Below are 17,503 nucleotides of genomic sequence, written 5' to 3'. Positions count from 1 at the left end.
CATCATCAATGGGGTATTTTTTTTTTCTTGTAATGGTATAGCATCTTCCTTCCAGATCGATGTCAGCACATCCCTTGTCAAGCAAGTCTATAATTCCATCTCAGGCAACTCCTTTTATGGGCATAACAAAGTCATTGGCTGATTTAAATGAAGGAAGGGGGCTGAACATTTAGAATAAAGATGAAAAAAATTTTGAATTTTTGTGAGCCCTGATGACTAACTTTCCACACACACAAAATCACTAGTGATGAAAATAACTATTAAATATAACTAATATCACACTATACCATTATATGTGGTTTTGACTTGTTATCCCCCCCTTTTTTTTTTGTATTTGTCTAGTCTTGTGTGCTTGCTTAAAACCAATGAGGCCATGGCAAGGTTAGAGCTGAGACCAGTTCTTTAAGGGCTACTTCTCGTTCTGCTGAGAGTGTATCTTCAGTTGCCAGGGGAAGACGTGTGCATGAATTCTCTTGCCTGGGTTAAGGTCAACTATAGCCGTGTAGAACGAACCCAGCTGTGGCAAGTTGGTAAGTCCAAATTTCAAGATGACACAAAGGGATTGAGTCAGGCAAGAACCAGAAGATTTGGGGCCAAGTTAAATGCTATTGCTTAATGGGAAAGAGGAGAGGAAGGAGGACATGGAAATGCACAGGCCAGTTCCTGCTGAGATGATATGCCTCTGGAAACCCTGCATGCTTAGTGTTAACTTGGTGTTGGTTTGTGTATTTTCAAAATCTGCAGTGGGTGGCTTCCACAGTCACCCTGTGACTGGGAACCTGGCACCCTCTGATGACTTTCACCCTTTCACTGTTCTTGGGACTTGTCTGAGAGGTTCTAATTCAAAGGAAGCTTTTACTTTGAAAGCTTCAAAAGTCATTTCACTCTACAGATTATATGTGGAGTGAAAGGCATGTTTACACTTAGCTCCAATTCCTCTTAAATCCCTCAGCTTGTTCTTGCTGGTAAAATTTATGCGAGTGGGAAAGAGATTATTTCTAGGTATGGAGTGTGTGTTAGAAGTTATTTTTTTTTCATTCTCATTCAACAAATATACACTAAGCACCCGCTAGATTTTGGGGTACATGGGCAAAGTGCCTGTTTCAGAGCTTGTGCAAAGTCTCAATTCCTGAGGGATCCAAGCCCTGCTTTTTGAGCCCTGGGTCGAACCACAGACACAGGTAGTGCTGACAGCCATGTTCTTGTCATGGCTGAAGGCTTCTGGGGGATGGATCTTTGAGGAGCTACCTTAGCTGAGGCTCTCTTGGTTGAATTTCACACAAGCCAAAGCTTCCCGTTGTGTAATGTAGCCTAAGGGGAGAGAAATGAGAGAAAGTTCAAAGTCAACAGTCTTACAAAACAAATAAGCAAACAACCCTGCAAATATTTACGGATTCATAAAATGTCTTCTACTTTGCAGGGTAGAGACAGTTGTGTTTAGCACGCCAAGACTGTATGATTTTTGAGGATATGAAGTAGACTTTTCTTCTTTTGCATTTCTTGTTCATTAAGTTAATACATAGTCATTGATTAACATAACAGCTCCCTTGGAGAGGGAGCTAGGCCTTGAGTAATCTGAGCATGCATTGCATATCTTTGTTTTCAAAACTTTCTTCAAACCAGAAACAGAGATATTCAGTCTCTGTCAGGGTTTTTATTTTTTTTATTTTTATTTATTTTTTTTTTTTTTAAAGATTTTATTTATTTATTTGAGACAGAGAGAATGAGAGAGAGAGAGAGCACATGAGAGGGGTGAGGGTCATAGGGAGAAGCAGGCTCCCTGCCGAGCAGGGAGCCCGATGCGGGACTCGATCCAGGGACTCCAGGATCATGACCTGAGCCGAAGGCAGTCGCTTAACCAACTGAGCCACCCAGGTGCCCACTGTCAGGGTTTTTAAAGTGTAGTCTGCAGGCCACCCACTACAGAATCATCAGGCTGAGACCACATTTAATAATGCTTTTTAAAAATTCAGATTTCTGGCTCTATTCCAAAGACTTTCCTGATCAGAAACTCAGAGAGCTAGGCCTGGAAATCTGCATGTTGATAACATAACGCAGGTATGTGCACTAAATACTGAATATCCCTGCTCTGGTTTCACTGGCCTCTCTGCAGTTTTGCTCTACAAACAGAGCTAGTAGGTGATGCTTCTGCAGGAATGCAGGCAATCATGGGGAGCAGGCTGCATCCTGGCTCTGCCATTTACTAGTCGTGTGACCCTGGTCAAATGATTTCTTATCCACGCCTCAATTTTCTCTTCTGTAAAATGTGAGTTATAAAGGCACCTACCATCTAGAGGTGTCTGAGTTTCAAATAAGACAATATATGCAAAGTGCTTAGAACTGTGCTAGGCACAAAGTGAAGCCTAATAACAGATAACTATTGTTATTGTTCTTGTTACTCAGTCATTGGCAAAAACCATGTCTTCCTTTTGTGCGAATGCAGGAACAGCAATATAAGGTAGATGTGCTAATGTGAAGTGAGCTGCTTATAAAAAGAAAGCTCTGCCAGAGTCAGGAGAAGAGTGTAATAGAGGCCAGCTGGAGACTGAAAACGTTTCCTAGAAGAAAAGGGACTTAACAACAATCACACCTCCAAAGGTTGTACTTAAAGTCTGTGAAGGTCTTTTACAACCATTATTTCATTTGTGCTTCATAAAATCCCACGAGGTTGCTACAAGAGAGATGTCAGAGCACGGGGGTGAAAATGTACGCTCTTTGCCGGCAAGGCCCTGACATTCGCTAGGCGTATGTCTTGATCAGGTTATATAATCTGTCTGAGCTGCAGTTTCACACAGCTGTAAAGTGGGGAGAAAATGAGATGTTGTGTGTAGAGCTCTTAGCACAATGTCTGGAACATGGTAAATGCTTAATAAGTGTAACTGTTATTGTGGTGAGTAAACTGAGCCTCTGAATTTGCATATGCAGCAAGGGGCTGAGCAGTGGTTTGAGCCTAGACCATCTGCCTAAGCCCATCTCCATTTCTACTAGATCAAGTTCCTATAAATCTCAGACAGTTGTTGACATTTTATAGCAATCCGTACTCTGATTTCTTGAAACCCTCTTAATTTACCCATAAAACCTTGCTTTCTATTGTCAGGGATAATCATTTTTAAACATGGCCTGCCAATTGTGTTATAATATAGCACGCTGGCAGAGGCCATTCTATTTGAATTATTTATCTGGAAACTTGACTTCTGGCTCCAGCACACAAGTCCCTCCCAAGGGTGCCTGGTTTAGGTCAGGTAGTTAAAACTCACCAAGCAGCTGCTGGTGCTGAAGGCTGTGAATATAGCGGTTCTGCAGGGCCTCCCACTGGGGCCTGGAATTGTAAATCCTCATGATGCTATAAAAGTAGCGTTGCTGCCCTTGGGTTAGGTCCTGTCAAAGCAGAGCAGGTGATTTTGATGAGTTGGTGGAGTTCTATAGGACTAAGAGTGTGATGTATTCAAAGCTGACTTCTTTGGAAATAAGATATATATGTATAGATATACATATATATGTATAACAATTTTATATATATACATTTCGCAATTGGAAAACAACAATTGGGTCGTGTCTTCCCCTAGTTTACTTAAACAACTTCCATTGGCCTGTGTGATAGTGAAATTGGGTAAATAAAAGATTCTAGGTAAGTAGGTCAAGGTGTTGGGCTGAGAGGGATCTAAGGATTTCCAACATTTTATAATTTTATTCCTGTATTATGATCCTTGTTGAAGAAGGTAGGCTGTGAGAATCTACACAGGGCCTGACGTAGGCCAGGCCAGGGAATGGGGACAAGAGAACTTTTCACCAAGAGTTGTCAGTAAGCAGGGGAGATAGCTAGATGAGTAGATGGGTAATGTGATAAAGGTTCAACATTATTACTTCAAAGGTGCTACAAAAACAGAGAAGAAAACAAAGTCTGTGCAGCAATCAAGGAAGGCTTTTTCAATGAGGCGACCAAAACATCTGAGTCTTAGAATGAGGAGGAATTTCCCAAGGAACTAGAATACTGGTTCTCAAAGGGCATCGACATCACCTGGGAATGTGTTAGAAATGCAAATTCTCAGGCCCCATCCTAGATCTACAGAATCCTAAACTCCGGGGAGTGGGGCCTGGCACTCTGGGTTTTAACAAGCTCTCTAGGTGATTCTGTTACAAGGACACCAAAATTTGAGAACCACTGTGCTAGAAGAAAAAGAAGAGCTAATTAGTGGGAGAAAGTGGTGTAAATTTTCCTATGGGACACAAAATGTCTGGATATATTAGAAACCAGATTTTTTTTTTTTTTTCACTTCAAGCAGAATATAGAGTATGAGCTGGGGAAGGCTGTAGAGGTAGGCAAGGGAAGATCATGGAAGACTTATAGGCAGTGTTCACATTCAAATTTAAAAAATAAGAATTAAAAAAAGAGTTGAAAGATTACCTTTAATATGAGGAGCCATTGAAGGTCTTTATTTAAGTAAAATGGTCCTCAACGGGAGTGATTTTGACCACTAAGGACATTTGGCAATGTGGGAAGACATTTTTGCTTGTCATAAATGGTGAAATGGAGGATGGATGCTACTGGCTGTCGGCAGATAGAGGCCAGGAGCGCTGCTGAACATCCCACAGTGCACGAGACAGCCTCCCAGTCCCTCACAACAAAGAATGATCCAACCCGAAATGTCATACCTGAAAGATCACTTTGGCCCCACCGTGGAGAATGAGCTTATGGGAAGACAGGCCACTGGTAGGGAGAGCATTTAGAAGGCTGCCATGTAGTGCAAAGGAGGAACAAGAAGGACCTGGACTACAGTTACTGTTCTCTACCTAATCTGTTATCAGTGCTTACGATGATACTGGCCTCAACATTCTAGAAAAACCAAGGTGAAATAAGTTCACCCTAGGCCACAAAATTCAAAACAGTGATAGAAGTTTCAAAAGTAGTTGATAACCATTGTAATGGAAACTAAAATTAAGTTAATTATATGTAACAGTAAAGTGGCTTTTATCTGTTAGAAATTTTGTGTGGAGTTGAAACCTCTGAGTCAGATTTTTTTTTTTTTTTGATGTCTAGAGACCTTAAACTTGATATCAAAAATATATCCAGAGTGAAAGCAGAGCCAAGTACCTCACAATTTGAAGCATCATTTGAACTTTACAGTTTCTGAATTCGATGTTTTAAAAAAGAATATCTTTGAAGAAGATAATTGATTCCTAATTAAGCCTTTTCCAATGATGGAGAACAATATAATATGAAAATAGCAGTCAGTTTCCAGAGCAAAGCTCCAAAGGGCAATGAGAGTTTCCATTATATAAGATAAAATCTTAAAAGTTATGGTTTTATTTTACAGGGGGAAAAAAAAAGTCTATGTCTTTTCCTTAGCAGAGGTCTAAACTTCCTAAATAATAGTCCTAACATTCTTACCCTGTTGTTTATCCTTCTTGAGGGGATAGAAGAGAACTGAAATTTTTGCAAAAAGTATTCATGACTGGGTGTTGTACGAAAACAATGAATCGTGGATCACGGCATCAAACACTGGGGATGTTTTGTATGGTGACTAACATAATAAAATAAAATTAAAAAAAAAAGTATTAATGAGAATGGCTTTAAATAACTGTGACTGAAAGGAACTACCATAGCTCTCTAGCAGGGAGCCACAGCGTGGTCAGCTGTGAGCTGCCCATCACTGGGAGTGCTTCAGCAATGCAGATGTGACTATCTACAGAGCTCCTGAAATGGATGGGTGTAGGACCAGACCATCCAATTGCTCATTCATTCACCATGCACACCATCAGCATGCACTGAGTGCCTATGTTGGGCCCGATGTTACCTAAAGCTGGATAAACAAAGACAGGAGAAAAAGCCCTCAAGCCTTGAAGGAGAGACAGGCAAGTTCCATCCATTAGTGAATGATACACTATACCTTCATTAAGGGAGTGTTGTGGGTGTAGGCAGAGGAGGGGACCCGAATGCAAGGAATCCGTGGAACATTCCAAAGCTTTTGTTGTCTTTTCTGTTTTTCTCCCATTCTTTATCCTGTACCTTCAAGGAACAACAAAGCATAGCATGAAATTTCATTTTGTTCAACCTGTTTTGGGAATGGACCGAAGTAAATAAGTAAGCAAGCAAGCAAGTAAATAAATAAATAAATAAATGTTATGTATGTCAAGGGATAAAAAGTTTTCTCACATGTTTCGAAGTAATTGGATCTCAGCAGACTGCTTAGTTCTGCACTTTGCCCTATTCTCCCCCACCCCAGTTGTTGAAAGAATAATTCGGAGTTTTTTGTCTTTCTGCTTCATCTTGTGTTTGCAACAAGTGGACTGTGGAACCACATCACGTCACAAGTTATTTCTTGATCATTTTAAATAATAGTTATTACCTTATTTGATTGTAAAAGTAATATATGTCATTTTTGAATATTTGAAAAAAATCTAAAAATTGAAGAAGAAAATATGATTATCCATAATCTAACTGTCCATAACTATTGGTGGCATTTGATTGATTTCCTTTTACTCTTTTTTTCCTGGGTACATTTTGATTTTAGAAAAGAGAGACCATACTCTATATGTTGTGCACTTTCCCAGCTCATGGAATATCCCTTAAAAAATATGATTTTTAGTGAAAGTGTAGTATTCTTTACATTATTCTCCATTTCTTTCACATTTTGATTTGCAATTTTACAGCAGTGTACTATAAAAGAAACTGTTAAACTTAGCTGTATTTCTTGCCACTTGTCTGACAAAATGAAGGAGCCACACCTGCTATGAGTAAGTCTTTTTTCTTTACTATATATTTTAGGGTTTGGAATCTGAGATGTCTATAATTATAAAAAAAATTAATCAAGGGGTAGTGGATATATTAGAATAGGGTTGCCAAGGCATAGACTGAGAATTCCAAGCATTTTCCCCTCTGCTCACACCTTTGTCCTTGCCAAACCTACCCCATTGGGTTGTTTGATTAACTGAGATCATGGCTATGGAAAGCTCTCACTTTATGTGAGCTCCTTTTCTCTCTCCTCTCCCCATATTTTATGCTCTCACGCACATGCACACACAAGAGCACACACATGTACACACTGAAGAAGTATTTTAACATGTGAGGAATCTTTGCTTCTGAGTTCACAAAGCGAAGGCTCAGATCTTCCAGAAGAGAAATTTATTAGGAAAACATCAGTCAACATCTCTGTGTGTCCTGTTTCCATGATAAAACTTATAAATTAAACTATAAATATTTTATTTAATACTGCTTTCCCTCATTGTGCACTTCAGAAACTATACCAACTAAGATATACTCTTTTAATATTCTCTGTGATAGAAGCCAACACTCTGTCCTGTACTCAGATCATCTCAGTATCCCTCCTCCCGTTTTCCAGATCTGTAGAGCAGAGCATAAATATTCTTCAAAGCTAGAAGGATTTCTTCTTTCCTCAAATAGCATAAGGAAATGACTGACAGTCTTTCTTGTGGCAACAATTCATGTGTGCTTTTCTTGGGCTATTGCTGAGGAAATCCGTCTTACCTATGCAAGTGGACTATACCTGGTAAAGTTTGATTAAAATGCTTGGAGAATTCAAGGAGGACAAATCGACCAAATATCTTTTTTTTTTTTTAAAGATTTTATTTATTTATTTGACAGAGAGAGACACAGCGAGAGAGGGAACACAAGCAGGGGGAGTGGGAGAGGCAGAAGCAGGCTTCCCGCTGAGCAGGGAGCCCGATGCGGGGCTCGATCCCAGGACCCTGGGATCATGACCTGAGCCGAAGGCAGATGCTTAACGACTGAGCCACCCAGGCGCCCCCAAATCTACCAAATATCTTATGCCTGAAATAAAAAGGACAAATTTGCTTAAAAGACTTACCCTGTATTATAATCTCCCCCTTTTTAAAAACTTGTACTCATATTCAGTGTAGTTTCCTTGCAGGGTCTCTTCATGTGAAGGTGGCAGTAGAAATTCAGTCTGTTGATAAGCTGATATCCAAGCAACGTCACGTGATGACACAAGGAGCTGGGGGAATTTGGCTGCATGCCTTTCCCTGCTTCTGGGCAACAGTCAACTGCACAGTTTATCTTTTTTCTTTCAAATTTTGTGTCTTATCAAGTGCCAACTTCTAAATCTACCATATCTGCATTATGTGCAGACGTGAGAAAATAAAGTGCATGGAGACAGAGAGGCTGAATATTAAAGGTCAAGAAATCCACCAGGGCAATGGGCCATTACATGAGTATTTCCCACATTTGGAGTCAGTACCCTCTACCCGCATTGCTCAGAATGATGAAGGAACAGTTTCTAAATATAGAGGTACAGGTATGAATTTTACTGTGGTAACCTATGGAATTGTCCCATTGCTCAAGATAATAGTCCTTTCTTAATTTTTGGAGGAGTAAGATATTCTCATTTTTGACCTTGGATAGAGGCTGTGTATGATGATAATGAACTTGTGGCACAAGGATCTTCCCCACACTGATGTCATCAGCGTAAGGCTTACATTTTAACCTGACTCATGAAAGCAATCTTATCCCTTCCCTGGGCTAGCATCATTACCACAGACTTCCTTTTTTCCTTGAGAATCCTCCTTCTGAATGCCAGATTATCTGTAAAAATGAAGACTTCCTAGAGAAAATGGAAGAAGAAGTACCAAAAGAAAACTACAAATTCAAAATTCTTAAGCATGTAATGGGAAGAAAAAACCAGGGAGGTAAGAGTGATGAATTGTGTAGCTTAAGGAAGAAAGGGAAGGGACTTACCAGACACAGGAAGTTTATATTTTCTTCAGTAATTTAAATACAGACCTTCTGGAGAATAAACATGGCAGAAACAAGAGTCTATAATAGTCTGTGAACCCCACAAACCTCTCACGGGATCTGAGAGTTTGGTGATTCTCTACTGAGAGATAAAGAACAGTTGCGTGCAGAGCTGACATCGTCAATTGTCAATTAAGTCTTCCTTGAATGTTTTCCCAAGCATATGATGAAATGGCTTCTAGGGCACACCACATCTGCTGACTGTTACACACACGGGCTGATTCATAGCAGTGTGCATCAGTCCCTGCATAACCAGGAGAACAGACACAGATCTAGGTGTTCGACAAAGAGGGAATTTAACGTAAGGAATCTGTTACAAAAGTACTGGAGTAAGCTAGAGGAGCAAACAAGAAAGGTCAACTTGCACAAAGATTGGCAATTACACTCAACCACTCTCAGACCTAGAGCTGGAGGACAACAGGGAAAATGATTTACCCAGAGTCCATAAACACTGTGCCTTTGGGGCAGCTTCTGTAGGAACATGGCCTGAGTAGCACCTTCAGGACCTGACGCTCAGCCAGTGCCCTCGCTTCTGTGTTCTGTCCTTAATGTTACAGTTGCTGTCACCACCATCACTGCCCCCGCTGCTGGTGTCCCTGACATGGTTGCTGATGCTGCCACTCGCACAGACGCAAGCAGAAACCGTGAAAGCGACTTTTCCTCCCCCTCACCCCACTTTCCATCTTCTGTCTCCCATTGGATGCCAGTTGGTGAGGGATTCTGCCAAATGTATGTTGCAGTCTTCCCACTACTTTGGTAAAGAGAAGGGTATAGAAGGGCAAGTACAAAGCTGAGAGATATTGAACACTATCTGAACACATGGAGATAGATACCATCAGTGAAAATCTAAGAGATACCTCTTGTTTCTATGATGTCAGGTGGGAGGCTGAAGAACTTAGATATACAGTCAGTGTTTGCCTATTACCACTAAAGTTTGGAGTTTTTAAAGAAAAAACAAAAGAGATAATTAACTAGCCCTGTAGTTAGTGTCAAGGAATGAAATAGGAGTTTTTGGTCAATAACTCAACATTTAAGAATGATGAAACCATGTTTATTGTCAATTTTGATCAAAGAAATTATTTTCCAAGGACTAACTAGACTTCTCAAAAGGAATTAAAACTGGCTACAAAAAAAAAAAAAAAAAATAGAAACAACCAAAAACTAATTACTACAAGGAGTATAATGTTGACTATTGGTAGAAAAGATACATGCTATTTCATGGCTGAAACATTGGTACAGCAGTGGGACACAATGATTAACATGGTGGTGTATCTATACAACAATTCTTAGAACATGGGTAGAAATGTGTTTTCATAGAAGAGCAGGGCAAATGTGATCTCATGGGCATTACCAAGTGAGGAAGAGAGACCCATGACTGGAATCCAAGATGAGTTAAACCCTAATTCAAAGAATCCAGTCTGCTAGGACAAGAGGCAGAGCATAACTATTTTATTGAGATAAGTACTTCCCTGGAAAACCATGAACCCAAAACGAAATTGCCTGCTCGTATCTTTCTACTCTTGCTCCTTCTCCAGGATTTTCTTAGCTGCAGATCTCTCCATAGGGATAGCTCTGCTAGGCACGGATATCCTCCCTCTGTTACCCCAAGCCCTCAGAGGGCCTCAGTGCACCATATGAAATGAAGGAACTGTCCCCTCCCCACTCTGAGCTTCTGTTTATCACCTGAACTTTTGGATGTCTCCACTCAAGAGTCTTACACAGACTTTGTTAGACACTCTTTCTCATAGGACTACCTAGCCCATTGGGTTCAATCTTGTTTGGTGGGGGCTGGAGTGGGTGTCAGTTATCCCTCTACTATCTTGCTTTATTTCTCTGATCTCTTCACATAAAACCCCCACTTCTCCAAGACCCCAAACCAAAGCTATCACACATACCAACACCTTAGGAGTCCCTGGTCTCAAAAACAAGAAAACTTGAGTCCCAGTTTGGACTCTAAGAGCTACTTTCAGTGAGTAAAAACTACTTTGAACACTTAAAGGCAGTGATTATCAGGAAAGGAAAAGCTGGGTATGGTCATCTATATGCTAAGGACTTTGGGAAAACAGATTTAAGAAGTACTGGAAAACAGTCTAAAGTGGAATATAGCTCAAAAACAAAATTGTCTATGGATTTAATTTTGACTCTATAATCCCAAGTAAATGCTATGGAAGAAAGAGGTATAATGTCAAAAGGAACTAGAATAGGTGTACTGGGAGCTTATAGATAATTCTAGATTCAAAACCACGATTTTTTTTTTTTTAAATTGTGGGAATTTATAAGAAAGTCTTTCTCATTAGGGACTAGCAGTGGTCTTTAAAAACAGATCTTATGGCATAGTTATTAAGCAGTAGAGCCAGGACTCAAACCCATGGTTACCCGAGGTCTATGATTTCTGCCCTTGGCCTCTGGAAATAAAAGGGAATTTAAGCAACACACACATTGCTATAATAGGAAACTATCCCTCCTATTGAGCCATTTCCCGCAGACAAAATTCATGCATCTTGATTCTTTCTCTCCTTGGGTGTGTTCTGTTCCCATCTGCAGTATTGCTTTATTGAATAAGGGGAGGCTTCAGTTTCACAAAGACTTGTGGTCATAATTCTGGAGCAAGATAGTCTTGTTATTATCAAGTAGTCGACTTTCTAATAAGTTGCCAGGGAAGGCTTCACACAAATAGGTATCCAGCAGGCCAGTCCCATCAGTCTTCAAACTTGCCCAGGCATTTCTACATTCACAGTGGAGATGGGTGTGAAGCTTAGCTCCTTGCCCACAGAAACACTCTCCATATGTATTCTAATTTTCTAAAAAGTGGAGTGAATAAAAATGCCATCTACGACTCGACAGTAGATTGGCAAAGCAACTGTATAAACATTTAAAAGATCAGTACTGACAGCTATGTTTTCAGACAATGTCATTTCCTTTTTTTTTTCTTTAGGTTGTTGTTAACAGGGCTCTGGGACTTTTAGATGTTGAGACCTGGAACACTACATCAAAAACTAATGATGTAATGTATGGTGATTAACATAACATAACAAAATCTTAAAAATGTAAAAAAAAAAAAAAAAAGATGTTGAGACCTGGTATTTCTGCCTGTGACAAGGTGCCTTGTGCAGTCCTTATGGACAGATAAGTACAATTTGAAACTTGTTAAAAACTTATGCTAAAGTGTGCTAATTAATGAGTCCATGACAATCTGGATAGGTTTTTGGTGGCATGCTCTGATCTACTCTACAGTTTTACAAGCTTATTAAGTTTTCAGATAATGAAGATCTAGTTTCTAGAGGACAGAGATCTAGGTGGGATGGAAAACAGAGCAGATGGCAGATGACAAAAGGATCCCACAACAAGCTAAAGTGATGGACTGCATCTAATAGGATGAAATAATAAAAACAATATTCTGTATCAGGGCTTCATTTCTAGTCAGACAAATACAGAAAGAAAATGTGTTGCTTAGTAGCAGTTCTGACATAGGGAAAGAAAATGCAACATGAGTTAATGAGGCTGCCAGAGGGATTCATGAGTATGTAGGCTGTATCAACAGAAGTATTATTTCTAAAACAAGGGAGGAGCTGGGACTGCCCTGATGTGCTTTGTGCTACAGTGTGTTGTGTGCACACGAGGGACATAGGCAAACTGGACTGTGTGGTGAAAATAGAGGTGCTTTGTCATAGGATGAACTGACATGCAAGTAAGAGCTATTGAATCTGGAAAAGACCTATGGCAGAAGGGAGTGGGCTGGGTAACAGTGCTTCACGAAATATTTGAGGAGCTCATACATTTGAAGTTAGACTTACTCTGTATATCCCCAAAAGAGAAAAAATTAGGATCCATAAGTAGAAGCCACGAGGATACAAATTCCTGAGGAAAGGAACCACCTCAGGAAAGAATGCACTCCCCATTCCAGATGTCTTAAAAATAGACTGTCTTGATGAAAATGTGGTAAAGGGCATTTACATGTAATACTGGGTTACTGACACTATAATTCTGTAATTCCAAAAGCCATGTATGAGCCAGAATGTCCCATCTCCCCAGCTCCCCCATCGTGCTATCCTGCACCTTCTTCATACTGTCTGTCCTCCATGAGCTTCAGCATTCTATGCTTTGACTGAAGTAACAAAATTGGCCAATTCTTATGTAACCGTGGCTCACTATTCACCATTCTAGGCATCTTAGTTGCATTAACCTGGGTAAGCCTTATAACAATACTATTAGCATGCACTATGACTAGCTCCATTTTGCTTATGAGGAGATGGAGGCGAAGAGGGGTTCCATAACCTGCCCATGTTTCCCACAGCCGAGAAGTGGCAGAACTGTCACCTGAGCTCAGGCATCTCTCCGGCACCTGGGCTTGAGTGGCACCAGCCTAGCTCTGAAATGAGGAATCAGTGGACAGGGCTTGTCTCACCTCCTCTCCCCCTTTGCATGGGAATCCCACTTATATATTTCTTAGGTCCAGGTGTGCTAAGGAGACAGGGAGAGGCACGAGAGCCCTTAAGAGGTAGCCAAATCAAAGTTTCAAGAAGTAACTTTTGCTATACATGGGACATCTGAACCTGGGGAGAAGGCACACACTGAAAGGGAAGGGAGGTTCTCTGAAGGGAATGCAGCTCTGTACCCATCTGTGTGGTTATGGGGAACACAGTTCCCTGGGGCACATCCTAAATGTTGGGTGTCCAGTGATGAGCAGGAAATACTGACTGAATGACCCTGTGAAATCACAAATAATGACAGTACATGGCATCTGGTCACAAACCAGAAATAATTCTGGGTGTTGTCAAATACATTAGCCTAGGTCATAAACACTAGAATTCTTAAGTAGTTCCAGGGTTCAATATTGACATGTATCACTTAGGATATATTCAGCTGCAGATAACAGAGATGCCAAACAAATCCGGGTTTAAACAGATAGGATTTATTCTTGTCACTTTACACGAAATGTAGAAGATAGTTGGTGGTATGGGTTTGTGATTCTGGGCCAGTGTCTGTGATTCTCTTCAGGCTTTCTCTTCATGGTCAGAAGCTGACTAGTTCAATCAAACTCAAGATGTGGCACTGAGCAGAGTTCATCTTCATGCGCTTTTTTCTTATCACAGAGGAAAACTATTTTCCAGAAGCTTCCCATCCAGTTTTATCTAATGTCTCATAAACAGAGGTGGCTCTGCTTTAGGCTGCAAGTTGGCAGGTTGGCTAGGACAACTGCCCCTTGTGTCTCTCTCCTTCTTAGAGACCTGGGCTACTCAGGGTGTATCTCCTCCAGTCAGAAGCTCCCTAAGAGGCAAACTTTGGCTTGGGATTGGTTCACTCTAGTTCTGCTGCATTCCAAATCCAAAGTCAATGGGGCAGGAAGGGATACTCTTCTCAAGGAGGTCATGGGGAAGGAGTGAGTGTTTACTTAAGGGTAATATGATCTTCCATGAAAGGACTGGATTTAGGCCAACTCCTAGATGGGGGGCTGACTTTCCCAGAAACTAAAGGATATTTATCCAATCTTAAATGTGGAAGGCTGCTATCCAGGAAGAAAGAGGTAAATGGTGGTTTTTTTTTAATATTTTATTTACTTGAGAGAGAGAGAGAGCACAAGATGGGGGAAGGTCAGAGGGAGAAGCAGACTGCCTGCTGAGCAGGGAGCCCGACGCGGGACTCGATCCCGGGACTCCAGGGTCATGACTGAGCCGAAGGCAGTCGTTTAACCACCTGAGCCACCCAGGCGCCCCAAGGTAAATGGCTTTTAAGTAGGTAAGGAACAGACAGTGTCAACAGTGTTTGCCTTAATCCAGAAGGAATTTTTATAGTTTTATCCACATCTTAAGCTATTAGGCATTAAGATGTAGTGTGTCTAGATAGGTAATTGTCTTTTTCTGCTTCACACCTCCAGGGACAGGAAAGAAGATGAGGAAGGGAACAGCCGTTTATTATGTGTCTAATAAATGCCAGAAACTGTGCTAGGAACTTAAGATAGACTATTTATTTCTCATAGTGCTTTAAGATAAATATTATTATTATAGTTTTATGGAGGAAAAATTGAGGCTTTGAGAAGTTACTTGACAATTTATATTATCATACAAGGGAGGGGCAGGATTTATGCCCAGGTTTTGCCTGGCACTGGGGCTTTATTCTTTCTGTTATACTATGTTGCCTTTTCTATATTTTGTTCAATTTATTTAAGAGCTATTTCTAGAACATTATATGTAGAGTCTCCTAGGAGAAACAATTATCTTCAAAGAGGATAGTTTTTTATAGGTGTGAAATCAATAATTCTGTTTAAGCCATTGCCTCCACAGATTAAAAGTAGTCAGTTTTTTGTTTAACAATTCCTTTTATTGTATGTATAAGCTTCTAATAGTCCCATTTTTCAGAAGGTCCCCAGGTTGTCAGATGTAGAACTCTTAACTAAAATGATCCGGACTAATAGCTGGCTGATTACTCTTGTCATCAGTCTATGTAATATTTAATTAAAGCATGCAGTTCCAATAACAAGAGCAATAACATAAACAGATTTGGGAATATACCCACATTAGTAAGTATACAATACAGCTGGGAGTGCCATTAGGAAATCAGAGGATTCCACAAAAATAAGATGGGTTCAGAGATCTTCTACAAAAATATGTTTCCTGGGATCTCCCTTAATGGCCTAAGGAAAATTCCTTGCACCCCAAATCACAGATGTAGTAGATTGAAATCTATTTTGTGGTTGAATTCCCCATCAGGCTTGTTGTTTGTTTCCCTTCTTTCTCACTTTTGCTGGGTCTTCTGCTTTTGTATCTTTTGTTTTGGTCCTTTAACCCTTTATCAGTGCAATATGCAGTATGAACCCCAGAGAAGGGAAAGTTAATGCAACACAGCCTTTTTTCTCTTTCCCAGGTAATAGGAAAGGGCTTTCCATCTTGGCCTACCCTTCTTGTGTTACTGCATTTGGATCTAGTGGTTCAGTTCTAAAAAGCTCACCTGGTAAATTTGACCTAGAAATCTTATGATGTCTCGTCTTACAGTTTTTTCTCCCTCTTCTTTCCAGCATGCTGATCCTTAATCCTGGGCACTGTCATCAAAACTCTAGCCTGCCACTCCTAATATTGGAGATTGGACTTTGTGGGCATCATCTACAACCCTTTCAAAACCCCACAGGTAATACTGTCACCTGCGGTGTGGCGGTTTCTTCCCAGTTGTAAGCGGGGCTCACTGGTTCTTTTGAGATCATATTACGACAGTAAAGCCCAGAGGTTAAAATCTCAGATGCTTTGGTCAGAAAAATCTGAGTTTGCAGAATGATTATATATGTTCTGCCTGCAAGCTTTGGACAGGTTTCTCAGCCTCTCAAAGGTTTAGCCTCCTCATCTGTAGGAAAAGTTCTTTCAATAGTTCCCTTATAGTCGGTTGTTCTGAGCATTAAATCAGACAATGATGCGGGGCGCCTGGGTGGCTCAGTCGTTAAGCGTCTGCCTTCGGCTCAGGTCATGATCCCGGAGTCCTGGGATCGAGCCCCGCATCGGGCTCCATGCTCCGCAGGAGGCCTGCTTCTCCCTCTCTCACTCCCACTGCTTGTGTTCCCTATCTCGCTGTGTCTGTCTCTGTCAAATAAATAAATAAAATCTTAAAAAAAAAAAAAATCAGACAATGATGCTTGAGATACAGCAAATGCTTCATCCATGGGAAACTCGCATAGTGCTTCTGTGTCAGTCTGAGAACTTTACATATATTATCTTGTTTAATCCTCACATAAGCCCCACGAGCTAAGTACTATTAGTCCTATATGCTAGATAAGAAATCTGGGGCACAAAGAGTTTTAACAGCTCAGTCAGCTATGTAGCTGTTAAGTGGAAGTCGCAGGATTTAAACTCAGGTTGGCTTGTTCCAGAGTGGGCCCTGCTGATCACTCTGTCGTGCTCTCTGTTGGAAGCTCTTAATATCAACATCACTGCCTACACCTGCATCACCTTGATAGAGTGAGGAACGGAGAAAGACTGAGGCTCCCTTTTTTGCATGAGGTCATTTTTCCTGCTTTCTTTTACCACCAACTTACACTCCCCTTTTATCCTTCCTGTACAGAAAAGAAATTTATAGCCTCTTCTGTCTGCTTTGCCACCTGTGCCCAGCAGCATTCCTCCCCACCTCACTAGGACACCTGATAAGGCATGAACTCACAAGTTTCTAGGTCATGGCTAATTAGAGCCAGTCTCCACGTACTTTAGAAACTTCTGTAACTCTTCCTGTGCACTTAGGAGCTACTGTACTTTGTCAATGGCCTTCCAAAATATTTCCCTTGAACTAGACAGCATGTAAATGACCAGAGCAGACTCAGATGAGCCTACTTACTTCCTATGATCTAGATACTGTACTCCTTTTTAATCTTCCCCAGAGAGTGTTGATTCCCTTAGAAGTCACATCTGGATTAGCATGTGGAATCCTACTAAATTTATAATCAAGTAAACTATCAAAGAGAATTTTCCAAGGATGATTATCCTCTTCCTACAATGATAAAATTGTAGGAAGTTCTAAATCTTATCTTCGTAATTTTACACTTATATTTAATCCTGTCAAAGTAATTTTTTATTGTGCATTATGTTACTTTCCATATTAGTTAATTCCAAAAGTTTGTGTAACCGGAAAACGGTATATGTGTGATGTTGGTTCTTAGCAAAATCTAGACTTTCATGGCAAACACCTGAGTTATGAACATTTATAAAATAAGACAATGATCACTCAGGACCAGGTGGTGTTGTGCTAACCTCATTTCCT

At 40.5% G+C, this 17,503-nt stretch overlaps 1 protein-coding gene across 1 annotated transcript; it reads right to left on the bottom strand.

The window, feature by feature from the left end:
- Nucleotides 1–1,122: 1,122 nt before the first annotated feature.
- Nucleotides 1,123–5,993, bottom strand: FAM216B (family with sequence similarity 216 member B). Its single transcript, XM_032402540.1, is given in 4 exon segments — nt 1,123–1,276; nt 1,278–1,311; nt 3,258–3,378; nt 5,889–5,993. Coding segments are annotated over 4 exon segments (414 nt in total).
- Nucleotides 5,994–17,503: the final 11,510 nt, after the last annotated feature.

Source organism: Phoca vitulina, unplaced genomic scaffold (genome assembly GCF_004348235.1).
Source record: "Phoca vitulina isolate PV1807 unplaced genomic scaffold, GSC_HSeal_1.0 scaffold5, whole genome shotgun sequence".
NCBI classification, from domain to species: domain Eukaryota; kingdom Metazoa; phylum Chordata; class Mammalia; order Carnivora; family Phocidae; genus Phoca; species Phoca vitulina.
This window is presented reverse-complemented; position numbering and strand designations above follow the sequence as displayed.